The following is a 22,597-nucleotide window of genomic DNA, read 5'->3' on the forward strand; positions in this document are numbered from 1 at the left end:
TTCCCCTCTTTGCTTATTTGTTTTGTTCCTTGGGTTGGAATTTACAGCATAAACTCAGGGATTCAATGTGAGCTTATGTTCTATTCAATTAAAACTCATGTACTGTGCCCAGGCAAAAGGTGAACAGTACAAAGCTGGCTTAAATTGTGTTAAGATATTCATAATGCTGTTAAGGTATACTCATAATGCTGAAAAAGCCAACACATTCCATGGTTTTGTTTGGCACTTGCTCTCAGAGTTTCTGCCATCCTGAACAATAAAAATATTGGATTATTTTTGTTGGTGATACAGAAAAGCCTTTCCTGTTTCATTATTTTAAACTTCAGTAGCTGTTTTTTCTTTGTTTTCCCTTTTTTCCTTTTTTTTTCCTTTTTTTTTTAAAACTTTTTTTTTTTTTTTTTTTTTTTTTTTTACTTTGTCCATTCATCTCTCATGAAACCCAGAGAGAGCTCTTGCTCTCCATTCAATCTTCCAACACTGAAGTCCAGAGTTCCTTTCAAATTTACTTTGGCATCTACTTCCTCAAGCAAGCACCTTAAAAAAAATTAAAGCTGAAAGTGGTACTCCACTCCAGACTCAAGACATAAATTCAGATACTGATTTCTAGGAACAAAGATTTAGTGAAAAAACAAGACACTAAAGTTACAACAGAGCCTACAAAATCTAGGTTAGCTTTCATACTATCAATTCAATTAGTTGAGTTAGATAGACATTCAGTTACACAGCTCTTCTATTCAAGTCATTCCTTACTGCTGATAGCAGTTGAGGAAGGAACAACAATTTTGGGGAATACATGGGAAATCACAAATATTCCCTAAGTCACTGGCACTCAAATAGATCTAAAATTGTGACTGGGCATTTGCAATTAAATATTCAAAAGATTGCAATGAAGACCAACTCCACACAATCTTATGGTTCTAGGCTTTAAAAAACAAACAAAACAGCCTCCCCCCTCCCCGCCAACCACATAATACTTTGCCCTATTATAGTTAAGGCACTGGATTGAGAGAAGGAAATTCTGTGTTCAATTTCTGGTTCTGCTATCAATTTCCCACAACATCATGGGCAAACCACTTAAGACTGAAAGCTCACACACCATCACATTACCATGCATCAAACAAGCCACACTTTAAGTCTGCACACATCTAGCAGGTGGCAAATGCAAGGTAATGTCACTTAACGTAACTCAGTATGGAATAAACTCATATTAAAATGCTTTACCTTGCATTTCTTGGGGACATAAATTACTTTAGGCAAAAAGAAAAGCCTAACAATAAGTCTAAGATCCTACGTTTGACACCTTTAAGCATGCATACAATCATTTTTTAGTCCTTCACCTGTTTCATTCATTCACCTGTAAAATGCTGGCATCTATTCCTTTCTTGTCTATCATTAATGCTTAAATTATAAATGTTTGAAGGTATTTTAATCATACCTAATATACAAGGGCCTGAGCCACAGTTGAGGGGTTTAAGCACTCCTGTAATACAAAGAAATACTACTACTCTGATTATCAAAATTTGCATGAACTGAAGTTCCTTTCTTTGCAGAGAAGTGCACTGACTCAAACAGTGGATTGCAGTCCTAGCAAAGAAGAAAAAAAAAAGTTACCATCTATACACTGACATGCCAATTAAAAACATAATAGAAACAAGTTAAGTGAGGTTGCAGCTTGGGGCACATTAAGTATTTCCATTTGAACTTTGAACTGGTGAGGCTGTTTTCTGTTTGGATCTGTCCTCTGATCTGTGAGCAGCAGACACTTCCCAAAGTACAGAAGGTAAAAAATTTGTATATAGATTAAATTCCTATCCAGAACTGAGTAATATTCCTCCAAAGCAGCAAAGAGCTCTGAAAACCCACCTCTGCTGAGATCTGCCCAACTCATTTTGGAACTAGTCTGCACCAATCTCTGTGTGGGTGCAAATCTCTCCCATTTACACTAGGATGATCTAGAACTGTAATTTCAGGATTGTTAATTTACTGCCTAATTGTTTTCCTGTTCACTAGACTGAGAATTATGTAGCTTCCATTCAATTTATTCATGACAACTTAGTAAGCATTTTCTCTGACAACCAAAATGCACACTTAGTGTTTTAGAAGGCTTCCTTTTTTGTTCAAGGCTTTTCATTTATTTGTTTCATCAGGTCAAAATCTGTAGTGTTCAAAATTGCACATGGCCAAAATCCAACCCACTAGTAACACTGAAGTCAGGGGAGCTAAAACTAGGATGAAAACTACCTTATTCTGGTCTTGAATTTTATGACTACTGCATGTTCTTCAAGTGTATATAGAACAATGGGGACACCAACTTCTTGCATCTTTCAGAATACAGCCTCAATTCAACAGAAAGCTTGCTGATGGCTTGCTGCTCACTGCTTAAATACCAGCTACCCATAAAGCAGGGTGACTGCAGTTGCATTTGCTAATCCCAATGAATTGTTATGCTGAGTGGGAAACCTGCTCTATCTTGACTTGCTTGGCAGTTTATAGGGTTGCCTTGCCATGGTCTGGATTTGTAAATTATTTTAAACTGTTTTGTTACCTTTCTGAAATGTCCTGTTTCTGCTTGCCAAATAAGCTTATCAGTACAGCAACAGCAATAGAAGCTTTGGTTTGGGGGTGGGGTGGTTGAGTGTTTTTTCTCCTTGTTGTTGTTTTTTGTTTGTTTGTTTGTTTGTTTTCTTCCTTTCCCTTTTAAATAAGGCTCATGCCTATTCCCAGGATTCTGGGGGAAGATGAATGGAGAAGAATGTGTCTTTCAGTCTCCCAACCTAAACTAATAGCAAAATGTCAAGTCCACGGCAGCAACATGCTTTCAATTTAGAAAGTGCTAGTTCTGTGAAGAGAAAACCATTGATTATTCACCCTCCACTTAAAATATTCAAGAGGAGGCATTACAATATAGCTTCTTACATGAGAGAAGCTGGTGCTTCTAAATCAGTAGAGCTTAGAATGACATTCCAAAAACTATATACTTACAAAATATTCTATGTTTTCAATGCAAAATTAACAGAGGAATGTATCCCACAACATCTTATTTCAGTTATAGATTAGCTGCAGGGTTTGGATTAGGAGCACCTGTACAACACAGAGTGCCATAGCAGCAGTTTGTGGCTACGTTCACATTTAATGCAGGCATACCTCTTACAGAGGATGTAGGTCCTGGTCTGCAGTGGTCTGTCCTGCCATTGCATTAATGATGGGGAATGAATGCTATTGTTTCACAGAATACGAGAATGGTGTGGGACTTGGGCTCTTCAGAGTGGCCTTTCTAGAAATATTCAGTACCTACATAGCAGTTTGGTTTACCAAATCACTTCTTTAATCTTCTTTCATTAACCCTCACAACAACTATTTGGTGATGTAGAGAAAACTCTGCACAGATAGGAAATCAAGGAATAAATTCAATGAGCTGTCCTACACGACTTTGAACATCAATAGCAGAACCATAATTTTAACTCAGAGTATTCCTAACTCCTAACCCTGTGTTGAGCTAATCAAACATTTATACCTGGATTTGGTACATAAAGACCTTGAAAAACTACATGGGAGGAGAGGGAAGGCCAAGAAAGGACACTATTTCTGCACAAGTGTTTTTTTTTTTTTTTTTTTCAGATTAAATGGAACCTCAAACAGCCTAGAAGTGCTGCTTCTTTGCCTTTTGTTATCAATTATTTTTCAGAGATCTACTGTTCACAGTTCCCATCTCTTATAGCAGAAACCCTTCTTGGAAAAGAAATGAGTAAGACTGGCTTTTGCAAACCTGACTAAAGGCAGATCAGGAAAGCACGACTGTAGCCAAAAAGCCCAGGTCACTGAAGAGTACAGTACAATGGAGAGAGGGATTTATATCGTATTTACTGGTTCTCATTTGCTCACCTTTTGGACAGGTGGCTAAATTGCTCAAAAACCAGACAAAACGAGGGGATACAAAGTAACATACTAACTTCTTTAATAGAGTCCAATCCAATTAAACCAAAATCACTCTGTGAACCCCTGGGTTTATTCACACTAAACAAAGTCAGTGGTACATAGTGTTAACCCGATAGCTGATCATGTTTATACCCTAGGTCCCCACAAGAAAAATGAGCACCAGTCAACCAGACTGCAATGGTATTTTTTCCTTTTTTTTTTTTCCCCATAAAACTATTTCTTTCATAGACTTAAAACAATCAACTAGCCAAGTTATTAATCATGGTACATCTAAAAAAAATTAATACTAACCCTAATGTGACTGCTGCTTTAAGAGTGCTCTGTGATCGCCTTAGACCGGCTTTTTAGTAGCAATTCACTACAACAGGTCCTAAAATAATAATAATAGAGAATTAAAAACCTGACAACAAGTTCAATGGTTAAAAATAACAAAACCTGTTCTGAATGGTAATTTTTCTCAGCAGTTCAGTTCTGCTGAAGCACTCACAGCCTCACAAATGGCAGAAGGGGTTCAAATTCTCTCACCTTCTTCACATTTTTGTTTGTTTGTTTTTAAAAGGACAACTGCATTGTAACCATGGGGCATTTTTCTTAATGTTATATTCAGTCAATAAGGGGTCTGTTTTTAAAATTTGCTGTGTTTTTCTGGGGTGGGTTAGGGAAGATGGGGAATAGAGAGGGAACAAAGTATAGCTCCATGTAGCTGTAGCTCCCCGTGTGCCTTGGTCACTAGGACTGTCTCTAATTCTCAGATCAGTGCTGGCAACTTCTTTTTTATTCTAGAAAATCATGACAAAACACCCACTGCAGCCTCTAAAGCTCCATTTGGTGTTTTAAATCATGTCTCCTATCCAAGGTCACAGTCTTCTGTAATTTATCAGCTAAGAAGCATTTTTACCCTCTCCCCAGAGAAGGTTTAAAGGTGGGGTAGAGCATGAGACAAAGAGGGAAGCTAAAATTAATAAAAAATTCTCAGCTATAGAACCAAATTTCATTATTTCCTCTTTCATTCACAGCATCTTATCATTATAGCCAGACTGCTGCTTTGCTTTAAGGTCAAACTGATCTCATTTTCCCTCTGGCCCCATTGGTTGCTGGTCGACCTCTGGATCCACTAGGGATGACGCAAATGCTGACTGGACGATCTGAAACCCAAATGACTCCAGAAGAGACATGTTCTGTTGGGGTGAAAAGGGGGATCCCAGAGCAGGACCAAGGTCCCCCAGTGGGCCACCGAGGGCCCTGACGTGAACTTTCTGTATGTGTTTGTTCAGATAAGACTTTGATCTGAAAAAGCTGCCACATTCAGGGCACGGGTACTTCTTCTCTCCCTCCGTCTCCATTTTGTTTTTGCTGACTGCCATGTCACACGAGAAGGACCCATTGGTGCTCTGTTTCTCAGGAGTCTTGAGGTCACTGGTGTCAGAGAGGTCTCCGTATGAATCAGAACTCTCAATCGGGTCCGAATGTGAACATTTCTGTCCTTCTATGGAAAAAAGAAAAGAGAGAAGATTTCAGAACCTTATCTCCCAAAGTACATGCATTCAGACAGATGATACTGTTTACCACCCAATTCAATAATGCCTGCCATGTTAGAATGATACACACTTAGCACTGCAATCCCATGTATTCTGAAGCCCTTGAGCACATCCTCTTTACAAACTACAGAGTTGCTATCAGAGCAAGATCCAGGTTTTTATCATGGATTTGTTGTGATAGTGAACGCATCCATAACGTGTCTCTGGTTTTTGAATCCCCAAAGGTGTCTCACAAAGTTTATACCTCAGGCACTACAAATACATGGACCCGATTATGAGTTTTAACTGTAGAAGTCACTCCCCACACTTCTGAAATACAGTAGATACTGTAAGCCTGGAAACCTAATAAAGTACAATAAACCACAGGAAGATGTGAAGAAAAATGGACATATTTTACTCATTCACTCAACACGGCAGTAGAGAGCTACTGCAGTTTCAGAGGTGCAATTCCATTTAATCCTGGAGAACTCGTTTTTAAATGCTAAGTGCAACACTGTTAGAAGTGATCTTTATAATCTAAAATTATTTCGTGTTTAAACACTGTAGTGTGAAACAGGAGTTTGAGAAACTATTTTAAGCCATTTGGATACATATCCTGGCAAAGCCATTGGTATTTTTGGAGCATTCCCCATTCTTCTCTGGCACTATGCCAAGAAAGTTTGTCCACACTTTTTGCTCAGTGTATATGAATGAGCGTGGGAAACCCAGACATACTCCCTAAACAAGCCTCTGAATACAAATAAGCTGTATCTACTATTAACTCTAAAAGACCAAAGAACCACTTGGCACAACCCAAAAGACAGATTTGCTCTGGATTCGGCATTATGAACCAAACAGGATATGCATGAAATCAACACAGCACTGAGCTGGAGTAAATCTCTTGTTAAATCAGCACACCACCCAGAACCAAAGGGCTTCTGTAGTAACTCTATAAGGACTTCCAACAGGAAAAAAAAAACGAAGCTTTGCACTGATACAGACTTTCTTTAACCCATAATACTGCCTGTTCCTAGGTCAAGATGAAAGAGCATGGCTTTTCCCGTCTCTAAAATTTAAGAAGCTGCCAAACATTCAAGTCCTCTCACCTGCCTATGTCATTCCCCCAGATTTGTTAAATCAGCTGTTCAAGGGCAAACATTACACACACTGATTTCGCTGCATCTCCCTCAGCTTATTTCCAGTATTTTCCTTGTCCTTCCTCCCTTCCCTTTCTCACACCCAGCCCAACAACCTACAACACAAAGTTCTGCACAGAGCAGCAAGGTGCAGAGCAGGGAGTCTCTTGCCTTTGATGCCATAGGTCCTGACGCAGTGGAATGCTGCTCCCCCATTCGGGATGGATTCCTGGTGCCTGGAGACCTGGGGAAGGGGAACACCGTGGTGGGTTTTAACATGGACCTTTAAGTAGGAGGCAGAGGAGAAACCTAAACAAGATAAAAGGAGATGAGATCCTGCCACCAGCAAAGACACACATCTGCCTTCCCAGTTCTTTATATCTTTCTCTTGTTCATATTCCCTATTACAAGTTTGCCATTAAATAATAATTTTTGAAAAAATCTTTCCCCCAGTTTTAAATAACATACTTAAACTCATATTTTGTCTGCAGTTAGCAAAAAAGTATTTCAAAATCAGATTTCAGTACTTCTATTAGCTCTGATCTGTAAGCCCAAACCATGGAAATTAAAAACGTATATTTCAAACTTTTTTTTTTTTTTTTTTTTTTTTTAACATTTGTACATGTACTTATTTATTTATTAACTCTCACAAATAAGGACTTTTCATTTAATGTAATATATTATCTAACAAGTACTTAGGAACATTTTTAAAATAAGATTTTAATAACCTTTGCAGTTAATAATAGAAACATTTGGATCATATATGAGGCACACGGAAGACAGTTTTAAAGACTTTCAACAACCATTTTTTAAAATGAAATTTTGACAGAATATTATCACACTTTCATGTTGGAAACATTTTGCTTTAAGAACAGAAAGCACAACACATGTTTCACAGTCACAGATACAGTTCCTGTTCTGGATAGAGAAAACCTGAGACTTATTAAACCAATACAGCATTTGCAGCACAAGCCCTTGAAACAGCACTATCAGGTCAATGCTTCACTTCAAAAATGAACAGATATGCTGTAATCTGTTCATCTATACTGCAATCCTACTTTTATGGTGATATAATTGCATTTACACTCAGTGAAATAAAATAATATATTAGGAAGGATGCAAAAACAATGCTGGCACACTTCTTGGGTGGATTTTCTGACAGCAGCTGTTAGTTTCAGGTGCTGAATTTAATAATGAATGTGGCTTTACACTAGAATTCCTTTTGGCTAACCAAAAAAATAACCCTCTGCACAGACTTAGCTCAGAAGCCAGGACCAAAGACTATCCAGGGGTTATTAATAATTATATATACAGGACCTGCAGAGCAAGACCAAACTCCTCAGCAATTTGCTTATGGGGACAAAGGGTAGGCTGCTGAGAATGAACAGAGATGGTTGCTGTGGATCCCTGAATTGAAGACAGAAGTACAGAGAAGTAGATACAGCAAGAAAAGCACAAGCGAAGAAACCAAGAACATACTACTCTCAAATACTAGGGAGCAGAACTATTGAGGCCAAGTCATCCAGGGAATTAACCTAAGGCTATTCCCCTCTGAAATATGACAAGACCTACCCTCACACACAAAATGCTGTACTGAATGTCTCTGGGCTGCAGAAGAATATATTCCCAAACTACCAAAAGAGAACTACCAAAATCCACTGCAGATATGGAAAGAACTGGTGTTTGTCCAGTAAAGAAAAGATGGAACAACGATGCTTCCAGTTACAAGGTACATACTTCCCTTGCTTCCTACATGTGTCTAAAACCCAAATGCATGCTGAGATGAGCCTCCTTCTAACACGTTTTAGCAACACATTAGAATCCTACTGCCAACGATTAAAAAAAGAACTGCATAAAGTTATTCAGTGTTTTTCTGTACAACTGACACAGGAAAATCTAGAGTTGTAATCTCTGCTATACAATATTTTTTCTGAACTCTGCAATTCTATTTGTAGAATACATTGTTTTGTATAATGAAAGCTGCCTGCAAAGTGTGTTAGCCTCCCTTCACACACTTGGCAGATGAACACTTGAGTCATCAACTTCCATCAAGCAGTACGAATGCCAACTGCTTCATAGGAAACTGTTTGAAGTGAGATTTTTTTGATTTTATCCTTTTTTTTTTTTTTTCCCTAAAGCACTCAGCACTGGCTTTTTTTTTTCAGTAGGCCTTAATTATGAATAGCTGTCCTAGGTAGATGGGGGGGGAGGGCGAGGGGAATTCACAGTCAATAATCCTTTGCTTTTTAAAATCTCTTTAAAAACAAAATCAGGCTAATGCAGAAGATAAAGCGGCAGTATTTTTCAATGTAATGTATTCATTGCTTTACCCATATCTATCTCACAGCTCTGCAGAGCAGATTTCTTCATTCCAGTGAAAACATTAAAAACATGCACACAAAGGAAATGATCTGCTTTTGATAGACAGGATCTCTCCCTTGATGTCTCAGTTAACATCTACAAGGAGACAGACTACAGAAATAGCTGCAGAATACTCGTTTTTCAAAAATTCTGGTTTGGATTTAGCCAGAACATCTGGAGAATGCTTCCGCTTTTAATCAACTCTGTATCCACCATGAAAAAGACAAGAACTTATTTTACTGTAAAAAAATGCATCCTACTTATGACTGGAATATTCACTCATCTCCTAACTCATTTGATTTCTGTGAAACAAACAATGCACATTTTTGGTTTCATATTCAACACACCAGCACATCAGCAAGGGAAAGAATAAATCAAAAATCCCATTGCATGAGCACTGTGGCCATGGCATGATCACAGCTGGGAGGACAGCACATAGCTTCTGGTGGCACCAATGCCTATGAAACAGAGGTTTCTAACTCGTACATTTTCCACTGTGTTTCATGTCTCCAGCCTCTGCAATCTAAGAGATATCTCTTTCAAATAATGAACACTATCATTTGATTCTAGAACATTTTGGATTAAAAATCCCAGTATCACGGATCATAAATCTGTAATCAAAATTCACGGCACATAACGAGTTCGTAACACCATTATTTTGACAACGCCAGTCTGTAACTTCCCTTTCCTATGAATTTTAAAAGAAGGTAAATATTTAACAACTATTCAATAGTTCAGTCATGGCTTGTAAGTGCTGATGTATACTGAAATTCACAGCAACACATACGAAATACACAAACTGTAAGAATAAAGTAGCTGCTTACAGTTTGCTATACAACAGGTTCCCTAGCCTTCTACACCAAAGTGCCTATTTTATTTAAATTTCCACTGTATATTTAAACTTGTAAGATATGAAAAATTCTTTTAATCATTTAATTGTTTGAATGCCAGATCTGTCTTTGTCATGCTGGCTAAATTTTTAAAGAGCTGTAGTGACATCCAGTGGTAGTTAAGTTGAAACTCAAGCTTATGAGCCCTGGAAAAGTGACAATTTCTCACATCCCGTATGAGTTTTTCTTTAGCACCATGTTCAGATGAAAGAGAGCAGGATAGCACCTGGATCTTGAATACTGTCCTCCATGTTGTTACCACAGAAAGGATCACGATAAGCCTAAGGGGTGTTTCAGAAGATAGGCCTTTACCTGAAGAGGAGGCCAAGCTTCATTTCAAACCATCTGCCCGGAGCTTCAGAATCTGAAAGTTTTCAACCCGGATGACATTTGCACTCAAACTGATAGTATCATTTTCAGGACCTAACACGGTTTAAATACTGGAAACACCTCTCTCACAATTTAACGTCTCTCATTACTCATCACCTTCTAGTCATCTAAAAGCTCCTAAAATCCTCACATCATTAAATACAGAAGAGCTTTATTCTCTCAAAAGATATCACCTCTCTTAAATTATAGAAGTGAACACACATTAACAAAAAGCAACTCATCAGAAAAAACACGATCACAAAACACAGCAGCAACCCGATCAAACACTTACTAGGTACGTGCACGGGTGTGAGCCAGCAATATGCTTTGAAGTTAATTATTAATCATTCAAAATAAAACAAAACAGACATGGGTAAGTCAAAATGATTTATTCTCCTTTCTGAAATTTGCCCAGCTTGCCTTACATCCCACATAACCTGTATCTACAACTCTCTCTCCAACAGGATGGTACCACAAAGAGATGGAAAATCTTCAAAGCTGTATTTACACAAATAGAAGTAAAGCACACTTCTAGTGCTCTTTACCAGACGTGTTTTGGAAATGTACATTAACACAAACCAATTTCTTGGGTGAAGAGAGAGAAGCAGCTTCATTCTACTACTGCACCAGGAGGCTAAGCAAGACTGATAATATAACATAGATCTTTTATGTACAGTATGTAATTTTCAACTTCATGTTTATTTCAGAGATTCTTCTTCCAGACTGAATGCAGGAACTCAGTTCCAACCAGGTATACGAAAATACGGGCATGATGAACAGTGGCAAGGCAACATATCATGGTTATTTAATAGGCATCTGGCTATTTAGCAAATAAAATTCTCAAAATTGTATAAAAATAATTTGTTTAAAATTATAAGTTTTTTAGAGTTTTTTCAGTAGCTATTGGCCACGTAAAATGGCGAGTCCTATAGTTCCATCAGTTTCAAGGTTAAGCATTCAATAAGGAAAACAGAGAATATATACACTCAAATGGTATAACCTCCTCCTGTTGCAGAGTCACAAAGCCTTACAGCTTCCCTCAAGCACTTTCCCATTCCACTGAAATAAATAAATAAATAAATAAATAAATAAATAAATAAATAATAGTTTCCTCATTACCTCGATTACAGATAGTGCAGAAATTGCTTGGTCCTTCACTATGTTTCTTCAAATGATCTGCCATATATGCTGCCCTCAAGTACTTCCCACACACCTGGCATGGAACTTTGTCTTCATGACATGCTAGGTGTGAACGCAGTCGGTCACGAGTGGCAAAGGAAGCATTACAAGTCTGCAGGTACAACAAGAACCATGTGACTCATCAGTTCTGCTCAAAGCACTGATATTTGTCAAATTTGTATTGTTTAGAGTAAATACCTTAGACCCTGTGTATGCAAATGACACGATACACAAGCCATTTCCCCACAAATAAACAATTCAGATCACCAACATACTGCAGAAGGTGTGATGTTACTACTTAAAAGAATTAAGGAAGCAAGAAAATAGCTCTAACGTACTACAGACAGTAAAACTTAAATCAAGATAGAATTCTAAGGCTGTAGCCCCTTCATTAAGGATGAAGATACTGACACTTTGAGTAATATTCAGTAAAAGAAATAGCACAAACCAATTCACTCCAGTTACAGTGAAGTCTACCATTTCACTGAGCCATTACAATCACTTTAGATCACTCAAAATGTCCTCTCTGTCACCTTCCTAAATTTTACTCTTCGATCTGAGCAATCTGACTTCAGTACAGAGGATCAAACCCTTTGGGCTAAGCAGACATAAAAGGAAGCGTCAGAGAATTGGCTGGGATGAGAGGACAAAGGACAATAAAAGCCATTCTGGTATCCACAGTAGCAGTAGAGACAAAAAGTGTGGGAGTGAAATGAGCAGATACCAAAATAACTGAATGACACTGTGATCTGTGACAACTTACCCCTGATCAAGTTATCATATTCCACTTACTAACATGAAACAAGCTCGACATGGTGTACCACTTGCCCACTTCCCAGAGGCAATCCATATGACAGCTGAGGGAAGGCTCCCTCCCAATTTCATAATCATAGCAGTCAGCAGGCACACGGGCTGTTTATATGGCCTGTTGTCTGCAGGTTCATGCCCAACATGCCATGCCAATAAGCACACAGAGGGTCCACATGAATAATCCAATTCAAACAAATCCAATAATCCACACAGAGGTCTTTTAATTAAAGAATTAATTATATAACTCTGCAGAGTCAGCTGCCTGGCGATCTTTCGCAAAGCACGCACACCTCTGACTCAAATCCCTGTCATTTATACACAGCAAACTTGTGAAAACTCTCCCTTGGGCTACTTTTGACTGGCTATTACAGCTCACCTAACTTATCTCTGCTGAGGTTGTGCATTACAGAGGAACAGCGAGGGGAACATCAAATCCTACATTAGCATACATTAGCATTTTGATGGGTGTGATTTTTAATGTTAATGACCCTTAATGAGCAAAAGGTTACTATAGGTCAGTCTGGAGCTGGTTTTCTCCTTCTTGTTTTTTACCTTTTATCCCTTATCTTCCTTGCTTCTGCTAGCTCAAGGCAACCTGTCTCTTACTTTCAGCAAAAGACTACACAAGCTACAGGCTTCCCTATTTTCTTCAAAATTTTCTTACTCTTTCCCAGCTCTTGATCTAGTGTACTACTTGCCCAATTCCCAGAGACAATCCATATAACAGCTGAGGGAAGGCTCCCTCCCAATTTTATAATCATAGCAGTCGACAGGCACACAGGCTGTGTATATGGCCCACTACAATGGCCTGCCAGTTCTGAAAGGCTGGCTGTACCTCTAATGTGAATTAAAATAATAAACTACCAGTAATACACTGTGCAAGTTATTATACTCCAAAAACATTGCTTACAAATGGAAGAGCAAAAACAAAAGCAAGCATATGTTAGAATGATCTGACCAAGCAGGGAACAGTGACATTCCAGAGTGTACAGTGTTTGGTTTATATCACACCTCTGTATAAAATAATGCAGTTTTAAGATGTATAACCAGAGTCCCTTATGAGATAACATGAGAATATTAAGTGATATGGGAACTGGATACATTCTGTCTTTTCAAGTATCAGTGTGTAATTAAACAAATCTTCACCAGAGAGAGACTTGTAGAAGTAATAACGCTACTAAAATTTCAAAGCGATAACTTCGGATAAATGGAATTGACAAATACAAAAGAGGGTAACCCATGTAAGTTAATCAAGAGCTTAATCCAAAAAACACTGAAGGTAGCTGAAAAGTATCTACCAATTTCAACGAGCTTTAGACTGATTTGATCCTTTGAGATGCTTAAGTATGGTAAACTCCTGTGGAGCTGAGGCTACCCTGCAGCAAACACAAGACTTAGCACCTCACACGATCAGGATTTAATGTACTTAAGAAGGCAACAGGAAGTTTATCTGGTTTTCCATGACACACAGAAATTTGACTCAGCTCACCAGACAAGGAATCATAAATCACAAGCAGTGAAGATCAAGAGGCAAATTCTTGAACATGAAAGATTTCTCTTCGTTCAAAATCTCAGGACACAGCGCTGAGCAAAACAGGTGCAGCTTTCACTTACTTAAATGTTATTAGAGGTAAACGCTCAGTTAAGTCAGGATTCTAGCACTGACACTAATCAATCTGCTGGATATCAACTGAAGGTATATAACTAGACAATCAAGGATGACAGCCAAAAGATGCATCATCAGTTACCCTAGTAACATTGAGCCACAGTAAGCGTCCATACAACTGCATTGGGAGTGCATTAGTTTATAAAGCAGACCAGAGACAAACCACACAAATACAGAGATGCCAGAAGTAAAACCATATCTGTCCCATATTGAACTGATCAAGTTGAAAGCTTAGGAAAAGGCAATATAATCATTTCTGTGTTGCTGCTGAGTTTTGCAAAGTTCACCTTTGGATAATCTATATAGCAAATATCTGTGAAGAAGCTTAAAAAAAATCAGTCCAGTGGAGAAAGCAAGAATCAGTTTAGCTGAATCATAACAATGGGAGACAGGACTATGCTTAAGGAAAACCCCAAAGTTAATATCCAAATAGTTAATATTTATAAAAGGTATAGAGCAAAAACAACAACAAAAAAGTAAAAAGTTTTATTTTATAAAAGATGTGAAGTGCTAAGTGAGTACTAAGTATTTATCATTAATTGTTAATCATAGAAGAAAACTCCAGTGCTTTCCTATCAAACATTGCACAGGTATATAAATAGTTCAAAAAGAATATATATAAAGTTTAAAAAACATTGTTGAAGAAATACCTCTTGAAGTTTCAACTTTTCTATGGCTGTGGATGTCTCTGAGCTTATTCCATGGTGGCTGCCATTTTCCTGCTAATAGGCAGGAAGTAAGAGAAATTAGGACAGGAAGAAACTCATTCTGCATTGAAATCAATGGGAAAAGCACTGGACTTGGGATGCCAATTTCAGGTTTATTTAAATAAATAGATCTTTTTATTTGTCATAATTTGTCATGCTTTAATTTAACCTACTTTGTTCTATTTTATTTATTTAAACTGCCAGAGGAACAACCTGGCTCTTCTCTCAGAGAAGGCGCAAACTTCTGTTTTCTCCCCTTTTTCTTTCCCATTCACAGACTTTCTGATCAGTTTCCTCCCAAACTGCAGCCTAGCTTTTATACCATTCATACTCAAAAGCCAACAATCCAGCCTCGCTCCTTCCCATGAGCCAGCAAATTGACCTACCCCATTATGGCCAGAAAACTAACTTACCCCTTCTCCTTTATCCAGAACTCAACTGTCAGATTTAAAAAATATAATAATATTTATCAACAATGCAATGATCCAGGGGAAATGTAGCCAAAGTGTCATTATCTGGACACCAAAGCGATTTCTTGGATCTGATTTCTCAGATGCCTTGGGTCTGTGGAGGCATTCACCATTCTGAATCTATTTTAACAGTAATGAAAAAGCTGGAATCAGGTCTGTGTCTGGCATCATGTGCTGCAGTTGGTTGGGAGAATTTTTCAAAGACCTGTGAAGCCCAACCATTACATTAGGGAGATGAGCACAGGACTACATGCCGAGCTACACTACTGCAGTAACAGTCAGCTTACAACTGCCTTGATTCTCATGGTTTCATTTTATTGTTCTGAAGTTGGGTTGACACCCTCCCTCTTTTGTTTTGGCAGTCCAAAATGTACATTGATGCCACATTGTTACCCCTACAAAACATTAGATATTCACCGGTATGTCAAGAAACATGAGGACTCAGGTAAACAGTCTGGATTTTGTTTAGATCATAGCAGCACACTACTTCCAAGAATTCCACTAGAACAGAGGATTCCGGAAGGTTTTCTGTTTACCTAAAGAATACTCTTTTGCGGTAAATATAAACAAAGTGTGACAATAACAGGAATTTTCGACAGGAACTCAACAAATTCAAAAAAGACGTTCAATGTTGCTTGGCCTACTCTCATGGGGGATAGTTTGCCAAATGAAATCAATGACAAACTGAATGGAAAGTGGCGAAGCAACATGTCAACATTAAGCTATTTTCCTTCCTAACAGCCAGATTCTGTGCCTAGATACACGTCATGGAACAGAAGTGTTATTGGTTATGAGATAAGCAGAAAGAGAACTTTATCAATTTATGTATCAGCTTTCAGATTTGAAACAAATTTTAAGTGATATCATCCCTTCCGTGGTTGTACCATGTGTATCAGATCTGTGCAAACTCAAGAAGACTTTCTTAATCTGACAGGATATCGTGAAGTATTTTTCGCAAAGACTCATGACAGCTCTTTAAAAAAAGTCTACCCATTGTTTAAGATTAATAACAAATTAACTTTGCAAGGTTAAGCAGTCAAAAATCAGCAACAAACCAAGCCTGAAATGACAACCTCATCTCTGCCCTCATGCTTGTACCCTATAGCCTGTATCTTTTAACTGAAATGAGCACTGCCTGTAACATTATTGTACTTCAAAAAACAAACCCACAATGAAAAAGACTGTTCTTAGCAAATGCTATCACAAAATACATGTGTGCAAGGAGACAGAGTTAAGCTTGGCTGTACAATCTTAGCTTCTGTATTCCTTGACTTCCTAGCTCTTAGTGTATACCCTCTGATTCACATTTGCAGAGGTTATATTTAACACTCTTAATTCAATCAGAAAACTAAAAAAAAATTATCAGGTATCAGTTGGCAAAGGACAATCCATTCTCATCAGTGCTATTCACAAATTTCACACGTTCAGTAACCTTGATATGAAGTGGCAAAAGACTGATGACTTTCCGGTTATGTGGGGACCTAAATATTCGTTTTTGTATCTGCACACAAATAAATGCTTTATGGATAATTTTTTTCAGTCACCTTCTGTGTTATCTGTGTATCCACACAGATGCCTTGCTATCTCCAAATTGTGAGGTCTTTCTTGAGAGCAGAATTTCCCAATTTATATGAATCTGCAGCCCGAAATCATCTTAAGAAGTTTAAATGAGTCTTAGGTTTTTGATGGGGCAAGATGTAAAATCAACATGAAAGCTCTATGGACTGATTTTCAAAGGTGATGAACTCCCCAAAGATCCTGCTGTCAGATTAAGTCAGCAGAAACCTTTAGATAGCTCTCTCTATATGAAAATCTGTTCACTGGATTAATAAAATTGCAAAAACATTTCAAAACTTTCACAATTTTGAGAAAACGTAGCAAAGATGCGTCAAGAGATGGAAAAGGAAAGCTGATCAGAAGGCAGCAGTCACATAGGATTGACTTGGTTTATAAAATGTGGTCAAAATTTTAAAAGGAAAAAAACTTCTAACCTTCGCTGTCTTCAAAGAAAATGAAGTTATATTGCTCAAACTTTCTCAACATAAATAAATAGCTAAACCTTTCCTCAGAGAACAAGCATGGAGACTGTTCACTCAACATATGCTTTAGATGTTTGCCCAACAAATATGTGAAGACAGCGGGTGATAACGGAAGCAGGTTCTCAACTTAATTAACACTTCCAGGCACCTCTTAAATCTCTGTACAAATTAATTACAAAATATCTTTCTGGATTTGTTCTTTCAAACCCCAACAAATAATTTATTGACTGTAAAAAAACAAAAACAACAACAAAAAACTATATACAGCATTATGACATTACATCACAAATGGTATTGTGCTAATATTATCTGTACTCTCACTGGGAGAAAAAGAAAAAAGCTTCCAATTTTGCTCAGTGCAATGTTCTGAAGGCTACATGATAAAAAGAGCATCTTAGAAACTGATGTTAATTCACCAATTTTATTTGAAATTATTCTTTTAAAAAAAAAAAAAAAAGTCAGGATTGGAGCCTCCTGCTGGTAACAACCATGAATGTGGAAGTGGGTGTGGAAAAAAGGGGGCATCACCTTTGTCATCGGCTCGAAGCCCAGGGACAAAGTGGTTGGGTAAGAGATCCAGGGGGGGAGACTGGGGCAGAGCAGCAGGGAGAACATCTGGGGATGGGGAGGGAGGCAGGAGGACCAAAGCAGCAGATTACAAGGGGCTGGGGGACAGGAGGACTGTAAAGCTACTGCTGTAGAACACCATTATTTACAAACATTTGTCCCAGCCTCACACATGTAGACCCACAAATTTGTATTGATACTTCATAATTCTCTGCATACTCATAAATCTAGTGCCTTAAAACAAAAAGATTACCCATACATCAGTCTAAACCCCTCCAGCTCCTACCTGACACTTGTGAGGTCTCTCTGAGGTATGCACCTGTTTGATGTGTCCATTCAAGTGGTCTGGCCTTAAAAGAAAATACACATACGCACACTTAAAACAAATACTAAAAATAAACTTACAATTTTAACCAAAAAAAGAGACAATCCCTGTGGCGGATCTATTCCAAATATAGCAACATTTAACTTTGCAAGAACCAGATCACCAATAACTGGGACTCTACCTTGGTAAGTATTCTCTCCAACTTGCTACAAAAGCATCATTTTCTCAAGAAAAAATTATGAATGAACAACCAAAGAAAACAGAAATGCAAGCTACAACGATTTTCAAACCTGCATGTCTTCTTCCAAAATCCTATTCAGACCTTGACAATCAGGGAAATTTGATTTACAATTGCTGAATATTTGAAAGTTGGTCCCTTTTGATTTATGTCCCAAACATGGATGTAAGAAGCCAACTTTAAGCACCTTTGTGCAAAAAAGACTGACTAACTCTGTTGCTGCAACACGTTTTCTGTCAGCAAGACAAAAAAAACTGTCCTAACTCACAACTTGGTGGGGAGACTGCATTAATACAAATAAGTGCTCTGGAGGTCCCAACTAGAAGGTGCAATGGAAGAGCAAATTATTACTGAAAAAGTCAGACCGTTCTTCACAATCAGTAAAGCCTAGTTTGAAGAGAAGACTGAATAGCTGCAGATTTTCCTGGTGGGAGTTTCTCCTAGGGGGAAGAAAGCTTTTCATTGTATGAGGCCCAAACTGCTTGGAAACAAGTTCTCCACCCTCTCCTCCCCCAGCTTCCCAGCTGCGCCAATGAGAGGACGCGGGATGGAATTCACGCCCGGCAGACAGAAAATTGACTGAACTTTGCAGGCAGGCTGTTAAACCTGATGCTGCAGCACGGGGGCTGGAGCTGTGCAACCGGAAAGCCTGGCTGGGGTCCTTCCAGGTGCCTCAAGCCTGGCAACCTCAGTGCCGCGCTACTGAATGGAGGAAAGGACACCAAAATCAGACTTTGCGCTTCCAGCTTTCCTTTGGCTGCTCCTATACCTGAACACTTCTGCTTAGGAAAGATTCTCTACTTTGCCTACTTGGACTCTACAAAGATGTATCGACACTTTTGTTGTTCATTTTCGTAACGCTATTCCTGCTTGGTCACATTAAATTACTGGGATAATTAAGAACTCGACACGTATCTTTCACCTCCCATTGTTAACAAAAATCTTTCATACAGCAACAGAAAATTTTAAACGTGACTATTGGCAGATGATCTCAGGTAGTACTAGAGTAAAAAGCATACTTTCACTTTTAGCTAACAGATGCAATTTCATGTTTTATGACTTTCCACCACTAAATTTGCATTCCCGAAGATGGTGCATCCCCTAATTATTGCTGATTTTTTATTCATTTTTTAAAGAAAAATCTGCATTTTCTTTATTTCAGTAACAAAATGTTCCTCTACCCACAAGAGAACTAGCAGGAGCACAATTCCTACGTTTATACAGCTGGGACAATTCTAGCCCTAGAAGCCTTTTGATTCATTTTTCTGCCTCAATTCCTCCTCTCCTGTTGGAGCAAACCAACTGCTGCAGAAAATCGGCGGCTGCTACAAAAGGAACGCGGAGTGTAGGCATGCCCCCTCCCCCCACTACTTCTAGCCTGAAAGCGAGCAGCAAACTTACAAAAAAAAGTTGCAAATGCATTAACTTAGACTGTAAGATACCACTAACATAACTACGTGTACCAAACTACTTATATTAAATTAACTCCCACAAACAGCGACAACAAAAAATCAGCAACATTAAATGCACAGATCTTACGTATGTTGCAGGGCAGAAACAGGATCCCCTTCAGAAGGATGTAAACCCAAAGGACACAAAGATCATGTATTAAAAGATACTTGATGCTGCAGCCTTTGAAATCTCACCTCTTCCTTCACATTTGGGTGATAAAAAACATTACGAACTAAGAGAAATGAAGGGAAGTTAAGAAAAAGAAAATTTAAAATGGATACGAGAAAAATAATAAACTTGAGATGTATTAATATTTTGCACTTCAACAGCACCTTCAAACTACTTACAAATCAGTAGTCTCTAGCCACTTATGTGAGGTAGGTAATTATTTCAACACCCATTTCATCGTTTGAGGGAGAGACTAACTGATTTGCCCAAGGACACACATACTCCAAGTCTGGGACAAAGCTGGGAATGTTACCCAGAAGCCAACTGACTCCCAGTTCTACATCTTAATTACTTTTAAATCCTCTCAAGTGACTGTAGAACAGCCTCCCAGCGGAAATGATGAAGTCTCATTTCTCAAGGCATTTTAAACTGGAACAGTGAAACTATCCTAAACACAAATTGTTCTCGTTTCCCAAGGGATGGGAAAGGCAACTTCCTAGGTCTCTGTGTGTGTGCCTACGATCCTTATAAGTGCTCTCTTACCTGGAAAAGCCTTTTCCACAGCTCTGGCAGATGTAGGGCTTTCCCACTGAGCCATCGTGAGATCGCACATGATAGGACATCCTGTCTTTCCGCTTGAACCGTAACCCACACACTGGACAAGAGTAAGGCTTCTCACCAGAGTGCGACAGCTTGTGCCGATTCAGGTGGTACACGTCCCGAAAAATCTTGCCACAGATCTCACAGGCCACCTGTTTCCTCGTCCTGCTTCTCTTTCGGGGGGCATCGGGGTCATCCTGACCAGGGACACCATTTTCACCCAGTCTCGGGGGTGGGATGTCTATGTAGCCCAGCTGTAAGCTCGTCACCCCGTGTTGAGCCTCGTGCTGACGAAGACGGTTAGCATCCGTAAACACTTTCCCGCAGAGGCCACAAGGCAGGATGCCAGCCTCTCGCAGCCCCCCAGGGGCACCAAACATCATGGAGTCCAAGAGGTTGGCTTTACGGGGACGCCCTCTGCCCCTCTTGGTACTCAAGGTGGGGACACTAGCAGCAACGTTCTGAAAGGGTGAGGCCAGCAGTGGTGGGGAAAGGGGGCCTGCCACCATGGGCAGGCGGTCCACACCCTGCAGAACGGGCAGGGAGGACTGAGAAGCGGTGAGCGCAGCCCGCGTGGCCTCGTCTTCGGGCATGCCAGCGATGCCGTTGCCATTGGGGGCCAAGGCGGCACCATTGGTCATGTCAAGAGGGAAACCGAGGTCAGCAGCCCCCGGGCGGAACAGCATAATGTCGGGGCGTGCAGGGGGCACCAGGATCTGCACATTGGACTGCTTGATGACCTCCTGGCAGATGTCAATCACCGAGCGCATCAGCAGGAACTTGGCAGCCGTCATGAGCTCCGGGAAGCTCTCCAGCCGCACCACGATGCGCGACGTGTAGGCGAAGTCCAGGATGTCTCCGAACACCTTGGAGCTGATGGTGTGCATCTCCAGCTCCCGCCCGCCCCCGGGGGCACCGCCGGCCGCCGCCGCGGCACCACCGGCCGCCGCCGCCTCCGTCGTGCCCCCTTCTCCTCCGCCGCCGCCGCCGGCCGCTCCGTCGCCCAGCTGCGCGCTGAACACCGACTCGAAGTACTCGCTGCAGGCGGCCAGCACCGCCCGGTGCGCCGGGAAGCTCTCGTCGCCCACGCGCAGGAGCACGTCGCAGAAGCGGCCGCCGTTCTTGCGCTGCTGGTTGAGGCTGTGCAGCATGTCGGCGCTGTGCCGGCTCACCTGGTACGTGTAGCAGCCCGACGAGGGGCCGCAAGCGGCGGCCTCGCTCACCCGCTCCATGGGGCTTGCGCCGCCCCGCTGGCGCCCGCAGGGGGCGCGCACTCTCAGGGCCGCCGGGCGGCGCGCTGCTCCTCCTTCTCCTCCTCCTTCTCCTCCTCCTCCTCCTCCTCCTGCTCCTCCCCGCCCCTGGCCGGGCCGGCGGCGGCGGTGCGCGCTGCGCTCCCTGCCCAGTGCGAGGGGATGGCGGGCGGAGGGAGAAGAGAGGGGGGGGGGAAGAAAGGAGAGGGGGGGCGAGACAAAAGGCTCGGGCTGCGGAGGGGCGCGGGGCCGCCGCCGAGCGCTGCGAGCTCCGCCCGGGCCCGGCCGCCACGAGGCGCTGCGGCCGCCGCGGGAAGGGGCGTGCGCGGCGCGGCTGCAGCGAGCCGGGAGGGACGGGGCTCCGGCGGCTGCGGCTCCGGGCTGCCGGCTCCCGTCCGTCCCTGTGTGTTTGGAGCGGAGGAAAGATGGCAGCGGCTGCACTTCCTCTTGCACTTTCACCCCTGGGGGGAGGAGAAGGAGGGGGCGATACCACCCCCCCTACAAAAATCCAGCGGGGGCCCCCCGGCTGCTGCTCCCCCGCCGAGCGCCGCCGCCGCCGGCTCCGGCCCGGGCCCCGCCCGCCCCGCCGCACCCTCACCGCCGGCGCCGCAAACTTTCCGCTCTTCTTTTGCTCGAGAAGCCCCCCACCCTTTTCATAGAGACCCCCCCCCCCCCCCGCCCCTCCAGCCGCTCGGGCTCCCCCCTGCCCCCCCGCTTCCTGCCCCCCTCCCTCCCCGCATCCGCCAATGCTCGAGCAGCCCGAGCCAGCAGGCCGGCCCCCACCCCGCCCGCCCGCGGGGGCTGGGGGCTGCAGCCCCCCCGTTCCCCCAGCACCGCTCCTCCAATGCCGAGCCGGCAGCCGGGGGCCCCCCCCTCGGCACAGGGGGGTGGGGGGGCCGCGCTCGCCCCCTCCCCCA

The 22,597-nt window shown here is 41.4% G+C and overlaps 1 protein-coding gene across 2 annotated transcripts; it reads right to left on the minus strand.

Annotated features, from left to right (window-relative positions):
* Positions 1-2,306: 2,306 nt before the first annotated feature.
* On the minus strand, positions 2,307-22,049 carry PATZ1 (POZ/BTB and AT hook containing zinc finger 1). Of its 2 annotated transcripts, XM_082773836.1 has the most exons (6): positions 20,374-22,049; positions 17,934-17,997; positions 14,515-14,586; positions 11,329-11,500; positions 6,761-6,898; positions 2,307-5,422 (listed from the first exon to the last, which is right to left on the minus strand). In XM_082773836.1, exons 1-6 carry the CDS (start codon positions 21,660-21,662, stop codon positions 5,004-5,006), a joined length of 2,154 nt encoding a protein of 717 aa, XP_082629962.1. In that variant the 5' UTR covers positions 21,663-22,049; the 3' UTR covers positions 2,307-5,003. The 2 variants fall into 2 exon arrangements, with proteins under 2 accessions (XP_082629962.1, XP_082629961.1); XM_082773835.1 differs by lacking the exon at positions 14,515-14,586.
* Between the last annotated feature and the right edge of the window lie 548 nt (positions 22,050-22,597).

This window comes from Aythya marila (assembly GCF_965140915.1).
Source record: "Aythya marila genome assembly, chromosome: 17".
Classification (NCBI taxonomy): Eukaryota; Metazoa; Chordata; class Aves; order Anseriformes; family Anatidae; genus Aythya; species Aythya marila.

Bases quoted from the DNA above. Each gene is read 5' to 3' on its own strand.
- PATZ1 (XM_082773836.1), bottom strand. From the start codon at position 21,662: ATGGAGCGGGTGAGCGAGGCCGCCGCTTGCGGCCCCTCGTCGGGCTGC. The intron at 17,998-20,373 runs GTAAGAGAGCAC...TTTTCTTTTAAG, and splicing joins TGTGGAAAAGGCTTTTCCAG to GCCAGACCACTTGAATGGAC. The intron at 6,899-11,328 runs GTAATGAGGAAA...TATCTTGTTTAG, and splicing joins CTGCACTATCTGTAATCGAG to GTTTCTCCTCTGCCTCCTAC.